The sequence below is a fragment of the Jaculus jaculus genome, chromosome 4 (genome assembly GCF_020740685.1).
Source record: "Jaculus jaculus isolate mJacJac1 chromosome 4, mJacJac1.mat.Y.cur, whole genome shotgun sequence".
NCBI classification, from domain to species: domain Eukaryota; kingdom Metazoa; phylum Chordata; class Mammalia; order Rodentia; family Dipodidae; genus Jaculus; species Jaculus jaculus.
Window position 1 is genome coordinate 78,538,395 of NC_059105.1, and position 19,630 is coordinate 78,558,024.

At 36.0% G+C, this 19,630-nt stretch overlaps 1 protein-coding gene across 6 annotated transcripts in view; it reads right to left on the reverse strand.

Moving 5' to 3' along the window:
- Tank (TRAF family member associated NFKB activator) overlaps positions 1–19,630 on the reverse strand; it is a 77,162-nt gene that overhangs the window by 552 nt on the left and 56,980 nt on the right. For all 6 annotated transcript variants that reach the window (XM_045148343.1, XM_004651880.3, XM_045148341.1 and 3 more), the window contains 3 exons: positions 9,220–9,296; positions 8,288–8,406; positions 2,222–2,802 (listed from right to left, as the gene is read on the reverse strand). In XM_045148343.1, the coding sequence (XP_045004278.1) occupies positions 2,222–2,802; positions 8,288–8,406; positions 9,220–9,296 (777 nt within the window). The remainder of the gene's footprint in view (positions 1–2,221; positions 2,803–8,287; positions 8,407–9,219; positions 9,297–19,630) is intronic.

Consider the following 19,630-nt stretch of genomic DNA (forward strand, 5'->3'; position numbering starts at 1 on the left):
TTTGTCCATATATACACAACTTAACTTTTATTAAAAGTCAAATCACCTGGAACACACACTCCTGAATTTCATCTGTACACACCCAAAAATATTTTTTGCACTAGCAATTTTAATATTCTGTCATTTCAAATGAAGTAGTTTTGAAAGAACAGTCAGTATTTTAGACTTTTGAATTAAGTTCTATATTTCTTATTTCATAACATAAATCTTCTTGTGGCTGAACAAAAGCCTGTCAATAGTTGCCCATTACAGAACTATGAAAAATTAATAATTTAATAAAACCATACCAGTTTTCACTCCTTTCAACTTTACTGTAGTTACCTAATTACTAACATAAACAGTATATTACTAATTGAAGCTTGTGAGTTCCAGGACATCACTGATTCAAATTTTACTGAAGTTTAAACAAGAAAGTATAAATCACTCTAATGGGAGATTGATATGGCTATCAATAGATAATTACCTTAAAGACAGTTTTTATTAAGACATATACAACACTGAGAAATTTCATGTTAGCTTCTGAAATTGGTAAGCCAATCTTCTATTACAATTTACCTTCATTGTTCACCATTAAGGAAATATTAGTTCTTCACAGAATTTAGCTGAGATCCCAATTACTGACTCAGCAAAAATAAAAACAGATATTCACATAGAACAAAAGCTGATAGCTCAGTGTCAAACAGCTGTTCTGTAGTAATGATTACTATAAAGTAAAAATAAAATATGTAACTTAAAGTTCACTTCAATCTATGAACAACTCAAGAATTTTGTGTTTATTAAGTGAACTTCATTAGTACTAACAAGAAAGTAAAGTGTTTAAAAAAAACCCAATTTTAAGAAATATTTTTATAATCCCAAACTGTAACATGGCCTTTAAATCAAACTAATTTCTTTGCTTTTTTTCTGCCAAAATATCAATTATCTAACCTTATGCCCCATGTCTTGTGACAGCTCAACACCAATTCTCTTGCATTTTTAAAGCTGAATACTTTTCTATCAAGTTGTAATCACATACCAGCTGTTTCCCTTGCTGCAATATAGGAAGTAAATGTACAATGCAGGGTGCCATCTACTGAAACATGAGTGCACAGACTAACTCGGAAAAGAACAAGCAAGAGACATAATGGAGAAAAGTAACCAGCACTAGAATTGATGCAGTTCACAGCTCCACAGGAATTCTACTTGCAATAAATGAAATTGTTTAATTGTTTCATTTAGTAGCAACTATAACTGAGACTATAATGTGAAATATAGCAGTGTAGAATTTGAGTTTATAATTAAGACTTGTCAGACACTACTAGGGTAAGACTATAGTTTTACTGAAGCTTGAATACACTTTCTTTACATGCTGACTATAAAGTACATAGCCGACAGCAATAATTAAAGTCAAAGGTTAATCAAGTTTTTTAAGTGTCAAAGAGAATCAAATGATTTTTTAAAAGTTATATTGATAATTCATGCTAATCTTTATTTTCAAAAGCTTCCATTTATTTTAACAAACACATTTTTTTATTTGCTTTCAGGTATTAAAACTTTTTTCCCTAACAAAAATTATCTTTCTGTGACAGAATATGAATCTGAAAGGATTAGAATGATGAGCTATAAGTAGTCTTCAAGCTCTAGAAACACTGAATAAGATATTTGATTAAAATCATTCATATGCAGGGATTATTTAAAAAATTTATAAGGTTGCCTGTTCAGTGCCAGATTAGCAACTTAAACCAAAACTAAACTCTATAGATCTATGCACTGGATCACTGAGAATATTATAGAAGTAGGCTGAAAAGCAGTTTATTTTGAATATTCACTGAAATTATTTACTTATGGAAAATTATACATTCATATGAGTACAACACATACAAACTTTTAAATAAAACAACATTTGTCTCACATCATGAAATTTAATAAAGAACCTTATTATAATAGTGATTAAACAAGCTGTGATTAAAGGATTAATAAAGCAATACTGTGTTAAATATGGATAAGGCTTACATGCATTTTTAATTATCTTGTAAATTTTATAATACAGCTTTATTATATTCATATTTTAAATTTTCATATCTTTATTGTAGGACATGCATATTTTACTGAAAGCCTTAGCTTTGGCTAGTCATTAATTTAAAATGGATGTCTGATAACCGAAAAGAGATGCGTATCTGTGCAAGTATGGCAAACTGTGTGTTCACACATAATAAAATATCTGTTAATGCAAAACAGTTACCTGCTGTGGTCCTCGGATGGCATTTCCTGGGGAGTCCAGGGAGGGGAAAGGTGCATCGAAGGGGTCCTGAAGTGGGAATGTACTGACATACAACGCTTTATGGTCTCCAGGTGGCAAACATGAGGCTGCGTCCACAGTTGTCCTGATACAAGTGTTTACAAGAGTGGAAGGTTTTGTTTTGTCAGTTGTTCTAAGGTTGTGGATAGCTGAAGCTATAGGGTCAATTCTCTGAAATTCAAATAAAGTTTCTTCTGTTTTAACAAAGTTTCTTGGGTTGTCTTGGGCCTCCACATTAAATTTTTCCTGGCACACTGCCTCAGCTGTGTCAGGACCAAGGATATCGGGTCTCTCTGGAGTGCTATGTAAGAAAACAGAATCACTGTCCATAGGTGGAAACTTGACATTAAATTTAGAAAGTGATTCAAAAGAGGTGTCTTCTTCATCTCGGACCAGTCCTTGTGGTGTGACAGATGTGGTGCATGGTGCACCTCTATTTATATCATCTTTAGCCTGAGGCTTAAACCACATTGCTTCTTCATCTGCTTTATCTGTACACTGGATAAGCACGGAGCACTGTGTTTCTTGAGGAAGAATACAAAAGGAAAACAGTCACATTTACATCATTTTAAAATCTGTTCAATCAGCTTTGGACAGATGAATATTATTTTTTTTCTGCTGATTTTTATAGCAACTGAAGATGACTGGGATTCTTATGTTTGCTACTGTTTTACACAGAAATATTAGCAGTCTCCAGCAGGTGAACTGGAACACAGCTTATTAGCTGCAATTTAACTACTTTGCTTTTTCCTACTCGTTTTTTCTATAAGCTTTGCATCTCATTCACAGTTACACTGCTCCACACTTTAACAAACATTTGCTTGTAGCATACACGTTTAAACATTTTGTCAGTAACAGAACTGTTAACTATGAGCTTGCTTGGACAAATAAGTTCTAAAAGGTGAAAGTCCTTAACAGTTATACATACATACACATATACATAGAATTAAGGCGCTTATTATTCACTACATGAATTTGGTCATTTATTTCCCCTAATCTCAGTGTGTGTAGCTAAGCATATCATGTAGTCATTGTCTACTCTCAGTAATACACGTGAAGAAGCCATGGTGGGTCAGGAAGAAAAAAAGACAGTGAAGGTAGTAAAAGGACTAAACTCTGGGATGCATGCTACGAAAACTATATGTGAATAGTCTCATACTTAAAAATGCCTCTTCAGCTAATAGGTATGTATGAGGTAGGTATCAGGGCCACTGTAGCTTATTTATCTAAAGGCTATTTTTTTCTAACAAATTCAGCTCTGTGGGACATAGTCAAAAGCTAGAAAGCAAGTAGAACTTCTTGGGAGTCATAGCAATGAGGTCCACAGATATACAACAAATTAATATGTGGATATGAGTTATAAAAGCAGAAAAGAAATCAACAAAAGCTGAATGCGAAATGTAGGGTCTGTAAGAGCTATTTCACATTATTAAAAACAACAAAATTAAAAGCATACAATAATCATCAATACACATTCCATGTTTATGATCCTGAAATATGAGAAAAAGAATTATGCTCCAAAATATCACATCAAGAATGCAATGATGTTGGTAATGTAGTTGTTTGTTTGAGATGGGATCTCATGTAGTCAAAGCTGTCCTTCAATTCCTGATTCTCTTGTCTCTATATCCTAAGGCTATAATCAGTGGTATATACCAAGAGGCCCAGCAGCAATATATTTCTATTCAGAAGATAAATTGTAAAAGTAGAGTTTTATAAAGATTGCCATTAATGAAGCTGTACATTGAAAAACATGGAGACTGTCAATGAAGTAGGTATAAGCAGATGGGTATACACAGCATCTTCCACAGTGCCTGTCCATGTTAATAAGCACCTAACAAATGCTAGTTCCTTTAGATTTCCTTGATCTTTGTGATCTCAGGACATCTCTCTATTTTTTGACATAGCACACTCCAATCCAAGTTATCTTCTGTTAAATATGATACATAGTTCAACTAGTTCACCCTATTATCCTCTACTCTTGCTTTCTCCCACCCTCTGCCTCACTGTTACCCAGACTGGCCTAGGACTCTCAATCCTCTAGCCTTGCTAGTGCTGGTTCTGTGCCTATAGACATGTATCACCATAGGCTTCTCCTTGCTAACTTTTATTTGTCTTTCCTATTTTGGCTTAAACAATTTCTCTGAATGGCTTGTACACGATGCTTAGGTGCTCCAAGGACTGAACACTATTTCCAAGTATACTTCTCTTTCTCCCATTAAAGCAAGCTTCCTTGAGGTGCAAACTTAATTGTTTAGCTAATTTCTTTGACTTCTGAAGATTAAAGTCCATTAACTTTCAAGTAGTCATATTTTTTTCTGGCAGTAGATGTGAGGGTGGCAAGAAATTCTAGGAAACAGTAATCAAATTCTGTAACATCTGAGGAGGAAAGACTTCTTCAATGATCTTCTGCTGATAATGGCAACCACTATTCACATTAACAGCATATGCATGTGCCATGCATCATTATAACTGTGATATGTGCACTAGTTCATTTAATACTCAGAATAATTCTGACTCAGGCACTATTATCCCCACTTCACATGTGTAAAAAGTAGGATGTAGAGAGGTTAACTCCAAGGTTACACATCTAGTGAGTGGTGGGTCTGGTATTAGTATTAGTCTGGTATTAGTATTAGTCTGCTCAGAACGATTATCTAAAATGAACATTGTAGTTCCTATAGAGAGAAGATCCCTCAAATTGACAGAATTATGCTTGGAATTACTTTCCTAACAGCCCAACTATCCCTGCAAAGAACACAGAGGGAAATAAAATAGCTGTGATGAGGCAGGTGTTTTCTTTCAGCATGGCTGGCTGCTATACAAACTCAGCCACATTAAAATAATTTGAGCTAATTTGCTTAATAGTAAATATCTATCAAAAGATTTAAATCTCAGATTTTTTTTTTTTTTTTTTGAGGTAGGGTCTCACTCTAGCCCAGGCTGATGTATAATTCAAGCTGGCCTCAACTCATGATGAACCTCCTACTTCTTCCTCCCAACTACTGGAATTCAAGGTGTGTGCCACCCCACCCGGTTTCAGATTCTTTCTTTTGTTTTGTTTTTGTTTTTCAAGGTAGGGTCTCACTCTGGTCCAGGCTGACCTGGAATTAACTATGTAGTTTCAAGGTGGCCTTGAACTCACGGAGATCCTTCTACCTCTGCCTCCTGAGTGCTGGGATTAAAGGTGTGCACTACCACGCCCAGCTCCCAGTTTGATTCTTTATAGCTACTAGGAATCCAAGTGGTAAGCAAACAGCTTTTCTATTTTGTGTGTTTCAACAACCTTTATTTTTTTGCAAGGAAAATGAAAAATTCTTAGATTTCCAAATTTCATTTATCTGTTTAGACTGCTTTTCAAAGTATTATAAACAATGACATAAGAAGACTTAATGACTATCCTAGTAGACCAAAAAAAAAAAAAAAAAAAAAAAAAAAAAAGGAACGAACCTCCTTTTGGACCAAACAGTTACTTTTTTCCTGAAGATATATTTGCCCCAAAATACATTTCTATGTTCATCATCCTCAAGGTTACTGCCCTAAGTGCATGAGTGGAAAAAAGATAAGAAGATGTAAAATTCTATTGATAATATTTTTCACATAATTGTATCTGCTTCTTTAAAAGTAATAACAGTCTTATTAAATACACCTTTTATATGTATGTATAAATCCTATTTAAAAATAGTCCATCTATGATTTTATTCATTGTAGTATACATACATAATTGGAACCCCTGAATAAATATCATTTTTTTCAAAATTTTTCTTCTTTCTTTCCCTTTTTGATCTATACTGTCATGGCATAATATTTCATATTTTGGTTTTGTTTGGGTCAAGCTAATTTATTTGATTTAACACAGATCTAAAAATTTTAAGAATAATGTTTTAATTACTATTTGTGACACAGTTAATATAAGGAATAAGAATAATATTAGGAGGCAGTTTAGTGGAATAGAAGTTGAAGTTAAACACTCAGTGTTGTAGTTGACAGATGCATACTCAGATTTAGACTAGTGCAATTTAAAAATGGTCAAAGTATTAAGCCACTGATAATAGGGTATGTTCTCTGTATAACAGAGAATATATCACCATTACAATGTTTTGATAAGATGTTGATGTTCAGAAAGCATGTTTATGAATTCTAGGTACTACATTTCACAGCTGGTTTACTTTAAATAAAACATTTCTTTAGACACACCTATCTTTAGTCTATAAAAATATTATTTTCTCATGAACATGACAAAAATTAGGAAGGATAAATCAAATGTTGTTTTTAAATTTTTTTCATTTATTTGAGAGCGACAGACAGAGAAAGAGGCAGATCCAGAGACAGAGAGAGAGAGAGAGGGAGGGAGAGAAGGAAGGAGGGAGGGAAGGAGGGAGGGAGGGAAGGAGAGAGAGAGGGAATGAGTGTGCCAGGGCCTCCAGCCACTGCAAACAAACTCCAGATGCATGCACGCCCTTATGCATCTGGCCAATGTGGGTCCTAGGGAATTGAGCCTTGAACCTGGGTTTTTAGGCTTCATAGGCAAGCATTTAACTGCTAAGCCATCTCTCCAGCCCTCAAATGTTATTTTTTGAGGAGGTAGGAGAATATAAGGGGGAAAACAAATTATGTCTAGTTCTAAAGATTGTCTTATTTTTGTCCTCACCACAATATATAACTTTCCTGAAAATAAATGCTAGTAATTAAAAAGTGAACTTATACTATAAACTGACATTAATAGTTTAGTTTAACTGGGCATGGATGCATACCTTTAATCTCAGCACTCTGGAGGCAGCGGTAGGAACTGCCATGAGTTCTACAGCCAAGAACTACAGAGTGAATTTCAGGTAAGCCTGGACTAGAGTGAGACCCTACCTCAACAACAACAAAAATAGTCTAGATATGAGAGCTATAGGAAATGGAAACTGATTTTTAATTAAAGGGATATCAGTCAACATTGCTGCAATATCTCTCAGAGTGAAAACTGTAAATCACATCACTAGGGAATTATCTGTAGTATATCTCAAATCACAAGGGTAAAAGAGAATTTATTATTATAAATGATCATTTTACTTTCCTTTTGTTTATAGAAGTGTTTGGTTGCCAGATTTTATTCCTGGTTTTTGCTGTTAACATTTATCACCACTACCAGTAATCTAGTCTAGGATGTTTAGGGAAAGGCAGTGCTTTTAAAACACACCGCAATTACCTGGGTGTGGTGGCTCAGGCCTGTAATCCCAGCAGGCAGATGGACTGCTGTGAGTTTGGAGACAGCCTCATTTACAGTGAGTTCCACAGAAGAGGAGTTTTATACTATTCATATTTTGTGCCTTCAATAGAACTGATACTCAGGACAAGTGTATGTGACATTTTATTCTTGAACCAAATTATCAGAAACTATTCATAATACTCAATGAAAATTTGAAGGAGTTAAACACAAATGTGAAAGGCTGGGGATATGGCTCAGTGGGTAGGGTAAGAGCACTTGCTGTGCAAACATGAAGACCTGAGCTTGATCCCCTGCACCCAGGAGTCAGGAGTGTGCAAGCCTGTAATCCCAGTACTGAGGAAGGTTAGGGTAGAAACAGGATTGTTGGGGCTCCCTGGTCAGACAGTCTGACTGAAAAACAGGGAGCTCTAGGTTCAGTGAGAGATTGTCTCCAGATGTATGTGCCACCTTGTGCATCTGGCTTATATAAGTCCTAGGGAATCAAACCTGTGTCCTCTGGCTTTGCAGGCAAGTGCCTTAACCACTAAGTCATAACTTCAGCCCTATTTCATATCTTTTCAAGATGATACTTCTTATTAAACTGGTATGTAATTAAGTCATTTAGTAAATTCCACACAATGTAACATAAAATGAAGACAGATAAAAAGCCAAGAATTATATAACATTATATATTAGAGAACTTAAACATTCAAATATAAGGGGCAAGATGCAGATCCTTTACCTTTAGTAAACATTTATAAGTATTTTCATATTAAAAATGAAATTTATTTTAAAATTATTAAGTCAAATTTTACCAGTTGCTGCAGTGTCTGGTATATTCAGTTTGCTTAAGTGGTCTTTTTGTGCTTTTGCTAGGATGCATATCCTATGAAATTCTTCTTTTAGATCCCAGAAAGTCTTCTCTATAATATCTCTAAAAACAAATCAGTATTTTAAAATTTAAGGCTGTAACTGCAAATATTTTCTGATTATAACTAAACATATACCACCAGTTTGTGAACCACAAATTACTAAAAAATTAAAGGCTAAAATATAATTTAAATTTGTAGAAAATGTCCCCCCAAACAACTCTAATAATTGAAAAGCCAGGCACAAAGGAAGTGAAAAGTAAAGTTCCAACACAAGTGTACTGCAGGTTAGCATATCTATTCATATTTCACAGGGATGTTGGCTGCCTTGTTCTCAACTTAAAACAATTCAATGCTTTGGCTTTTGTTCTTTGTAAACATCAGTAATAGAATATTAAATACTCTTCACTTTGGTAAGGTTCACATCAAGATTCATCTACATCAACTACTATGACTATAAGTAATAGTTTTTGAGAATTTAGCCTGTAGGTCTACTTCTGTTAACTATATGGTTTATTTAGGTAATTTTTATATGTAGAAACATTTCTACATGTGGGTCCATCCCAGTTCTAAAAGAAGCAACTATATTCTTGTAATTGTTAAAATTAAAAACATAAAGTAGCTGGGCATCATGGCACACGCCTTTAAGTACAGCACTTGGGAGGCAGAGGTAGGAGGATCACTGTTGAGTTCAAGGCCACCCTGAGACTACATAGTGAATTCCACGTCAGCCTGGGCTAGAGTGAGACCCTACCTCGAAAAACCAAAACCCAAACCAAACAAAAAAACCTCCCTCCTCCCAAAATCCCCCAACAGATAAAATGCTGCATATTTCAATATTTAGTTTTGAGCTGTAAAGTAAAAGGAAACAGAACTACCTTTCATGGGATAAAGGAATGCCAGGACTCCCTGGTGAGGTTTCTTTTCTAGAAGAAGAAATCTCTTGTCTTCTTACCTTAATGATAAAAAGGGTTATATTTTAAATTATAACCAACTCAAATGAGACTTAATTAACAGAAAACACAATGGGAAATTCATTATCTTCTTTATTAAGAAACAAATCCAGTCAGCTTACATGCAACTTCTTAATTACTACCTCCAATATTGTTAATTCAAGGAATTTTTCATTTTAGTTAGTCAAAACTACCACTTGGATCAGTAAGCACCTCCTAATCTCAAGGGCAAAAAATTTCTGAGTCTTTTGTCTTTTAATATTCTCTAATAATAGCCTTTACATATAAATCCTGTCTTTGTCTTTTGTTATAGATTCTTTGCTAAAATGTGTAGCTGAAATACAGAAAAACAACATTATTTAACAAGCATTTAAAAAGATGTAAAGATAAGGCAAGTTAATATATTTAGGCTGTTTCAACACAAGTTCTTGCCTTTCACTCCCACCTTGTGGCTTTCACTGGTATTACATTTATTATTACACTTAAATTTAATCAACATTATAGAGCATGTTGTAATACACTACAGATCATATGAAAAAGATATTTAGGCCAGGCATGGTGGCACATGCCTCTAATACTAGTACTAGGGAGGCAGAGGTAGGAGGATCACTGTGATTTGAGGCCAGCCTGGGTCTACAGAGAGAATTCAAGGTTAGCCTGGGCTAGAGAGAGACCTTACCTCAAAAAAATAAAACAACAAAAACCCCAAACAAAAAGATCTTTATTCATATCTACACAGTTCTTTGCCCCTTTTGAAGCTATAACTGACAAATGATGAAATTTTAAGAAGTCTTGCGACCATAATCATCAACTAAATTCAGCCAAACTGTATAATTCTTAAATTTATATTCAAACCAGAGGGCATTTAGCTATTTAACTTAGTAACTTTTAGAGTTTATTCTTAATATTTCTAGCTATTATCAAAATATTGTTTCATTTTATCATCCGAGTGTATGACTCTTTATATCTTGCTTTCCAAAAGATTTCTTTTAATTTCTTATGTTTTCCAAAATTAATTTATTTTCTAGTTATTTACTTCTCCAGCTTCCTCCCTTTTCTAGATAAATCTTCTAAAAAATAGAGTATTATTTTCAGTAATTTGGATGTCTTCTGGAGGGAAACTGCTTTACTGAGCTTCATGAAGTACTCACATAAGAAGACATTTTCACATTCAGTTTGCAGCCTAAAGGTTTTTTTCTTTGTCATTGGGTATAACTAGAACCTTCAATGAATGGACTTCATTGTGCAAGAGGACAAAAGGTAGTATTTTAAAGCTAGCCAGTCATTTTAGGACACAGTAAAACTTTAAGAAGATTACATTGTTGAATGTGTATCAACAGCCAAAGAGGGAGATTATGAGAATAAAAACATTTGAATTTAATGTTATACAAAATTCAATAAAGGATATTAAATGAAATAACTTTCTTAAAAATTAGTATTAGAAACTGTCTATTTTATTAGGAGCTAGAAAGAACTGAAAAGAACTTTTAACCTAGATAAATTATAGAAAGTGATAAAGACAGTATCCTCATTTCTAAAGTCCTGATTTTGACGTAAACTACGAATGATCACTTCTGAGAACGTTTAATGGGAATTGGGAGAGGTAAAGGGAAAAAATGGTAAGCTTTTGTTTGTTTAGAAAATGATTGATGGCAGCTTTCTTTTATGATGTTTAGATCTGGTAATGAGTGTAAACATTTCTTGAGTATACTGGCAAGTATATTAAATGAGAGAGCTCATTTAATTAAAGAATTTATATTAAGTACTATTAAGAACTAAGTCTTGGGCTGGAGAGATGGCTTAGTGGTTAAGTGCTTGCCTGTGAAGCCTAAGGACCCCGGTTCGAGGCTCAGTTCCCCAGGTCCCACGTTAGCCAGATGCACAAGGGGGCGCACGCGTCTGGAGTTCGTTTGCAGAGGCTGGAAGCCCTGGCGCGCCCATTCTCTCTCTCTCCCTCTATCTGTCTTTCTCTCTGTGTCTGTCGCTCTCAAATAAATAAAAATTAAAAAAAAAAAAAGAACTAAGTCTTCAGATTGTTTGAGATATATAAAATATATTTTTATTATTACTATTTAAAGTATTATCATACTAAGCAATATGCTAAATCTACTATCACTCATACCAAGACTGTTTCTTTTAATTTATATGCATTCTGTGTATTGAACTAGGGTCCTTGTGCGGGCGAGGCAAGTACTTTACTGACTGACCTTTCTTTGTAGTCCAAGATTTTTTTTCTCCATTTTTATTAACATTTTCCATGATTATAAAAAATATCCCATGGTAATACCCTCCCTCCCCCCCAGCCCAAGATTTAAAAAAAGTACTTTATTTATTTGAGAGAGGGAAAGAGGGGAAGGGAGAGGAGGAGGAGGAGGGAGGGAAAGAATAGGCGCGCCAGGTTTTCCAGCCGCTGAAAACGAACTTCAGATGCGTGTGCCACCTTATGCATCTGGCTTACCTGGGTACTGGGGAATTGAACCGAAGTCCTTTGGCTTTGCAGTCAAGCACCTTAACTGCTAAAACATCTCTCCAGCCCCCGCCCCCTTTTATTTTGAGGTTGGGTCTTATTCTAGTCCAGGCTGAACTGGAATTCACTATGTAATTTCAGGCTGGCCTTGAGCTCATAGTGATCCTCCTACCTCTGTTGCCTGAGTACTGGGATTAAAGGTGTGTGCCACCACACCTGGCTAAGATTTTCTTTTTTTCCATTTATGAGACACAATCTCCCTATGTAGTGCAGGCTGGCACACTATGGAGCCCTACCTGTCCTGAAACTTGAGCTCCCCTTGCCTTTGCCTCCAGAGTTCTGGGATTGCAGATATGTTCCATCACTCTAACCCTTAAGTACAAGCTTTAGACTTACTACTATTCAATAAATTTTCAAAATTGAAATGGATATCTCCTAACATTTGTTGGAAAACAAAAGGCTGAGCAGGTTTCTGATAAGATGTTTTGAGGTAGGGTTTATTTAGAATGGGTTTAACACACTGTCATGTTCCACTGTACCAATCTGACACAATTTTCTTAAGATAATCATTTGTTTTTAAGGAATTAGTATTGATGGAGTCAATGGTGACTCCAATACTCTTCCCAACTCGGACTTTCTTTTCAGCCTCTTCTTTGACAGAAGGTCTCATCATATAGTTTAGAGGCTGGCCTTGAATTCCAGTCTCTTCAGACCATCTCAGCCTCCTAAGTACTGGGATTATAGGCAAGTAATCACATATAGCTTTAATGTTATCTTACCTAATGAAGATTACTGTTTGCTGTGTACCACAGCAGAAAGAGATAATTTGTATTTTTCATTTTCACTTTCATTTTTTTGAGGTAGGGTCTCACTCTAGCCCAGGTGGACCTCGAATTCACTATGAAGTCTCAGTGTGGCCTTGAACTCACAGCAATCCTACATTTCTCCCCCAAGTACTGGAATTAAATGTATGTGCTACCATGCCCAGCTTCTTTTTCTTTTCTTTTCTCTAATGATTATTTATTTGTGAGAAAGAGAAGGAGGAAGGGCAGGAAACAGAGTGGGAAGTAGTATATGGGCATGTCAGGGCCTCTTGATCCTTACAAGAGACTTCAAACTCCCTGTGTCACTTTGTGCATTTGGCTTTATGTGGGTACTGGGGAAATCTAACCCAGGCCATGAGGCTTTGCAAGTAAATGCCTTTAATTGCCAAGCCATCTTTCTAGCTGTTGTAATTTTCTCTCTACTCTCAAATATTATTCAAATAGGTTATTATACTATAGGAAGATGAAGTCATTGTAAGTTCAAATAAGAAAGCAATAGAACTGTGAACATTATTTTATGAGATTTTAAGTGTTAAATTATTCAATAAATAAAGCATTTAAGTCCTAGTTTGGAAATATGGAACTTGTGGAATGAATGCTAAATAATTCTATGTCATACACACTTTCCAGTATGAGGCTAAGGCCTCAAACTAAAGCCATTAAGATAAGCCCATGTGAAACAGTTGGGAGAGGTGAAATGTCTCCTTAAATTTCTTCAATATGAATGGGGGAAATTGTGATTTGGTATGAACCAATTTAGGTTTCTTGTCCTAGTAGGCCATTGTTGCAGTCCGGTTCGCATTGCTGGTAGAAATCACCCAACCAAGAGCAGCTTCTGGGAAAAAGAGGTTTATTTTGCCTTACACGCTTGAGGGGAAGCTCCATGATGGCAGGGGAAAATGATGGCATGAGCAGAGGGTGGACATCACCCTCTGGCCAACATAAGGGGGACCACAGCAACAGGAGAGTGTGCCAAACACTGGCTTGGGGAAAGTGGCTATCAAGCCCATAAGCCCACCCCAACAATACACTCCCTCCAGGAGGCATTAATTCCCAAATATCCATCAGCTGGGGAGCTAGCATTCACAACACCTAAGTTTATGGGGGACACCTGAACCAAACCACCACAGCCATCCTAGGCTACAGTGAAACCCCTACCTCAAAAAAACAAAATAAATGAATAAATAAAAAATTTAAAAAATCACTTTCACTGTTTTTGAAACTTATGAACTAAATGTTAAAGGAAAAATTAAAGTTGAGTATTTCCTTACTCATTTTATGAAAATAAATAAAATGTATTGTGAAATCAAATATTGGATTTGACTGAGTTAAGAAGTCAAAAAAGGCAAAGAATAAGCGAAAAGACCAGTAAAATGACAAGAGAAATATTTGATAAGACTGAATAAAGAGCATTGTAATTAAGTTTTAAGACCAAAATACATGGAAATAGTAATTAGTCTGCATAAATTTATGTATGTGTGGCATCTTTGTTTCTTTCACCCTTGCTAACATTCCTGAAAATCGAGCACACAAGAGGAACAAAATCCTAAAAGTCTTGTCTGTTCTTCCTGACAGTGTGCTAGGCAAACCCACTGCCAGTATGGGAACAACTCCAGGGCAAAATGGGATCTATCCCAGAGTTCTGGAGAAAGTGGCAAGAAAATAAACAATATAAAAATAAAATTAAACACCCCAATTACTTCCAAGTTCTTTACGGAGTTCTGGTTTAATGTAAATCCTCCAAAAATATCTATCAATTCAATGCTACAATAAAACATGCACTTGAAAAGGTAAATCCTTTACCAGTATTTAGCGGAAGTATTATAACTTCAAATGTACTATCATCTTGAGTAACATTAATATTTTTTCTACTAACCTTTCCTTTGCATCTTTCACTTTCCAGTAGTTATGTTCTATACATACCTTCCTGAATTTACTTTCTTACCAGGTACAAATATTTAATTCTGGGGTAAGTTTTCATGTAAAATAGAAATTGCATAATTTTAGTGACCATTTAAAATAAATAACATTTCTCATATTGTTTCCCTAATATTACCTTTAAACTCATTTGGTAAAACCCTTTTCTACAACTACAAATTAAGTGTATATATTACTGTGATGATTAACCTTTGTTGTCAACTTGATGAGGTTTAGAATCACCAAGGGAACACAACTTTGCAAGAAAGTTTAACTAAGAAGGGAAAACCCACCATGATTGTGGGTAGCACCATCCCATGGACTGAGGTACTAGACATAATTAAGAGGAGAAAGTGAATTGAGCATTAACATTTATCTCTTCCTCCTGACTGATGATGCAATGTAATTAGAAAAGTTTAACGGAGCAGGGAAGACCAACCCTGAATTGTGGGTGCCATAATAGCATGGACTGAGATCCCAGACTGAATAAAAAGGAGAAAGTGAGTTAAATATCTGCTTCCTGACTTGCATTGATTATAGCCAGCTGCCAGGACTCCCCACCATGACAGACTGTGAGCCAAAATATATCCCCTCCTTCCTTCAGTTGTTTTGTCAGGTAATTTATCTCAGCAATGAGGAAATTAACTAATACATTTACTATGACCAAAATAGCTATTATTCAAGCAATTTGTATATGAGTAAACTAACAATCCACATAATCTTATATATCAAATGGCTAATTATGTATTATTGATTTATTTGAGGGAGTGAGAGCAACAAAAAGGGAGAGAGACAGAATGAATGAATGAATGAGGATGGCCATGCCACGGCCTGTAGCCACTGCAAATGAACTCCAGATGCATGCATACCTTGGGCATCTGACTTTATGTGGTACTGGAAAATTGAACCTGAATCCTTTGGCTTTGATGACAAGTGCCTTAACCACTAAGCCATCTCTCCAGCCCCTAATTATGTATTTAAAAAAAAAATTTGCAGACACATACACAGAATTGGCATGTCAGGGCCTCAGCCACTGCAATAGAACTCCATATGCTTGTGCCACCTAGTGGGCACACGTGACCTTGCGCTTGTTTCACCTTTGTGTGGCTGGCTTACAGGAGATCTGGAGAGTTGCACCTGGGTCCTTAGGCTTTGCAGGCAAGCACCTTAACCACCAAGCCATCTCTCCAGCCCCTAATTATGTAATTTTTGAGACAGTTTCATGTAATTCAGGCTGGCTTTGAACTAATGATCCTTCTCCTCTTCTACCTGAGTTCTGGCGTTATAAGCATATAGCACCACACCAGATTTATGAAGTGCTTGGAACCAAAACTACACCTTCATGCATGCTACACAAGAGCTCTACCAAGTGAGTTATATCCTCAGTCCTTAATGACAGCTTTTAAGTTTGCTTGAATCTTGGTTTGCTTTGGAGACCTCAAATAATTTGCCTTTAGTCCAGCAGTTAGAGTAGCTGTGACTAGAACATAAACCTGGTCTCATTTTCCTTCTTGGATCTTCTAACCAGAATGATAGCAGGTTTTATACTGAAATTTCAGTCACCACTGCTCCTTTACTACAACTATGGCCACCTTAAGGACAAAACCACTAAATTAGAAATTCATCCTCCCATGAATTGACTCCTTTCCAAAATATGCACTTTGGTCTCCAAAGTTCTCTAAGAGTTGTTTTGTCACATGTTCTTTGGAGTTAGTACCTGGCATCTGTAGATGATTGGTTTCTAAGGTTCTCATTTCTCCACAATGCAAGCTGAATTCCTAAACTCTGCTTTTAAAAATGCTTTCATTTTTCAGAGATTTCAGCATGATTTTTAAAAATATTTTATTTATTATTTATATGAGAGAGGCAGATAGAGAGAAAGGGTACACCAGGGCCTTCAGCCACTGCAAACCAACTCCAGATGCATGTGCCCCCACAAGGGGCCTCTGGCTTATGTGGGCCTTGGGGAATTAAATTGTTGTCCTTAGGCTTTGCAGGCAAGCTTCTTACTGCTAAGTCATTTCACCAGGCCCTCAGCATGACTTTTAAGAGATTCTTTTTTTATTTTTATTTTTGGTTATTTGAGGTAGGGTCTCACTTTAGCCCAGGCTGACCTAGAATTCACTATGGAGTCTCAGGGTGGCCTCGAACTCATGGCAATCCTCCTACCTCTGCCTCCCTAGTGCTAGGATTAAAGGCATGTGCCACTACGCCCGTGGGATGTCTAATAAGTACCCCATGCTAACTGACTGTGCCACTGGCACTCCTTAAAGATGTCTTAAAACAATAATCTGAAGTCATTGTATAAGCTCTTGTTCTGCCTAATTTGGCCTCTCATTTGGCAGCATTTATAGTACTGACCAGCTCCTCAAACTTTTTTTTGGCTACCAGAAGAATGTGAATTTTTTCATTTGTTTCAAGGTCTAGCCTAGGCTGACCTGGAACAAATTGTGATTTTTTTTTTCCTTAAGTTCTGTTACTTTCATTGTTTTTTTCTTCCTGGGTCATAAATGCACATATTGTCTAAGGTTGAGACTTGGATATATCACTCTTGTCTCATTACATACTTTAAGTTGTATCATTCTCATGTCACCTCTACTGAACAGTCATCTCCTAAAGTCTGAGACAGGCTAGGAAAATGCAATAGATAGAGATTTGTCACACTATCAAGGATAAATCCAGGGTTTATATGTGCTAAGCAGCTATTTCACAACTAACTGATACCCCTTAGTCTTGAAATTTTTAATAGATTAGAATTAAAAATATAACAGATAGGCATAAATAACTGGGAAAAACTTAGCAGTATAATTTTTTTTTTTTATTTTTTGTTCCTTCAAGGTAGGGCCTCACTCTAGCTCAGGCAGACCTGGAATTCACTATGTAATCTCAGGGTAGCCTTGAACTCATGGCAATCCTCTTATCTCTGCCTCCTGAGTACTGGGATTAAAGGGATGTACCATGATGTACCATCATGCCTGGCTACAGTTATCATAATTTAATGTACAATAATGTGATGCAATTAATAATAATGGGAAAAGGAATAGTGTACCACGACTTCATGCATTCACAAAGTTTTCTAAAGAGATACTAAAGTAATTTCAGGGCAAGTATTTATCTTACTGAGAAAAAAGAAACAGAATTCTTCTAATAGGAAATTACAACCTAATTAAACCAGTGGTTCTCAATACATGGTGTAGGATTTTGAGGTGGAGGGAGGGTCCCAATATCCTTTCAAGGGATTTTCAGATGGGAGAGGGAAGTCTGATATGAGCTCTGAGTGTCCTTGTACATGTCAAGAGTACAATGCTATATTCTTTATTTGGATTATTTCTCAGGAAATTACAGACAGGAAACTTGAAAGAGCAGGTAATGTCTTCCAAAGAACAAGCTTGCTTGTTCTGCCTACTATAAGTGAAAGATTCCCTAACTCAATTTTCTTATCCTTTACTTTAAGCCGCAGCATGTGCAAGGGTCCATCCTGTGTTATTCAGTACCCTCTAGGAGGGAACACACTTGCTTTGCTTATTGCTTACTGTAAAATGGAAGATTTCCTAAAGCCAGTTTCTCTCTCCTTTACTTTAAGCCACTGCATGTGCAAGCATCCATCCTGGTCTTCCTGGGTTACCCCATGCCTCCCAAGTGAGAACAAGGCAAGTATATTCTTACGGCATTGTGACAAAATGTCCATTTTCTCTAATCTGTTTTATTTTAACAGAACAGGTATTGATATTTACTATTACACTGCTGTTATATTTTATTGCATATATATTTTATTGCTTTGTAGTAAGGGAGGTAGAATAAATACCAAGACTGACATTTGTTAATAGCTCAACTATTTTCATAATACTATTAAGATGTTATTTGCATTTTTACTGTATTGACTTTTATTTTTCACTGATAATGCAAAAGCAATGGCGAGTCAAGCTGCTGCTGCAAAAGCACGCTACCTATTAACTGTTACTCTTCAACACCACAAGGAAGTGAAAAAGAAAAACCAACCAACAAAACCCCAGGCCATTTTCACCTAAGAATATCCTTGATATGGCAATAAAAGTTCTTTATTGTTTTCTTTTCAAGTCCACATCTTTTTACTGTTCCATGTGACAAAATGAGAAATATGCACAAGACATTGCTACTGCATACTGAAGTACACTTGTTCTCTTGGGAAAAAGAACTTGTACAACTGTTTGAGTTGCAAGCTGAACTAGTCACTTTTTTAATAGAATGCCATTTTCACTTGAAAGAATGATTGACATGCAGGCTATGGTTATTCAGACATTTTCTGAAAAGCAAATGAAGTTAGCCTGTCACTTTAAGGAAAACAAGTGTCAAGACTTGTTGCCAATGATAAAATTTGTGCTTTCAAGTGAGAATTAAAATTTTGGAAAACCTGTACCTGTCACAGTCAGCCTGACAGCTGCCCAATACTTAAGACTTTTATTATGAGATCACTGATGATGTTAGATATGATTTTTAAGTATATAGAAAGAACAAAGTCAACACTTGGAAGATCTGTAATGTAAAATTCAGTAAATAAATATTTTCCAAATGATCAATTCATGATGTAAAACCATATATAAATAAAATATAATGTAGTCAAAATATAAGACAGATCAATGGCTTATATAGCAGAGAAGTTCCCCAACAGTTTCATATGTCACACCACAGCTAACATTTATGAAACCATCACTTACCAAGTTTTGGCATAGTATCAAAGAATATTTATAATTGTTGGGCCTTCAGAGGCCCGGGCGTGAGCCTAGTGGAACTTCCTGAGCCTAGCTAAAGTTTGGCAACCTGTCTCTGGCCAGTTAGGACTCAGCAAGACACTTAATGGCTTCTTGCCTGCTACTTCCGCACAGGAGTTGGAATTATCATTTCAATAGTCACAGTTTACTATTGGCCCTTACCTCCCCCACATCCTAGAATCCCCGCCTTCATTCTCAACATTACATAGGCAACTGCTTGTAACAATAAAGCAAGTTCCTTCTTTGACAAGACTCGATTCAGTGTGGTTTTTCTCCAGTGACTAGGAGAAGTTCTGACATTCACCCTTCTTCCTTAACCCCTTGGGAGGAACCAGTAGGCCTCCCACCGGGAAGGAGCCTGGCATATAATTGCTAGAAAG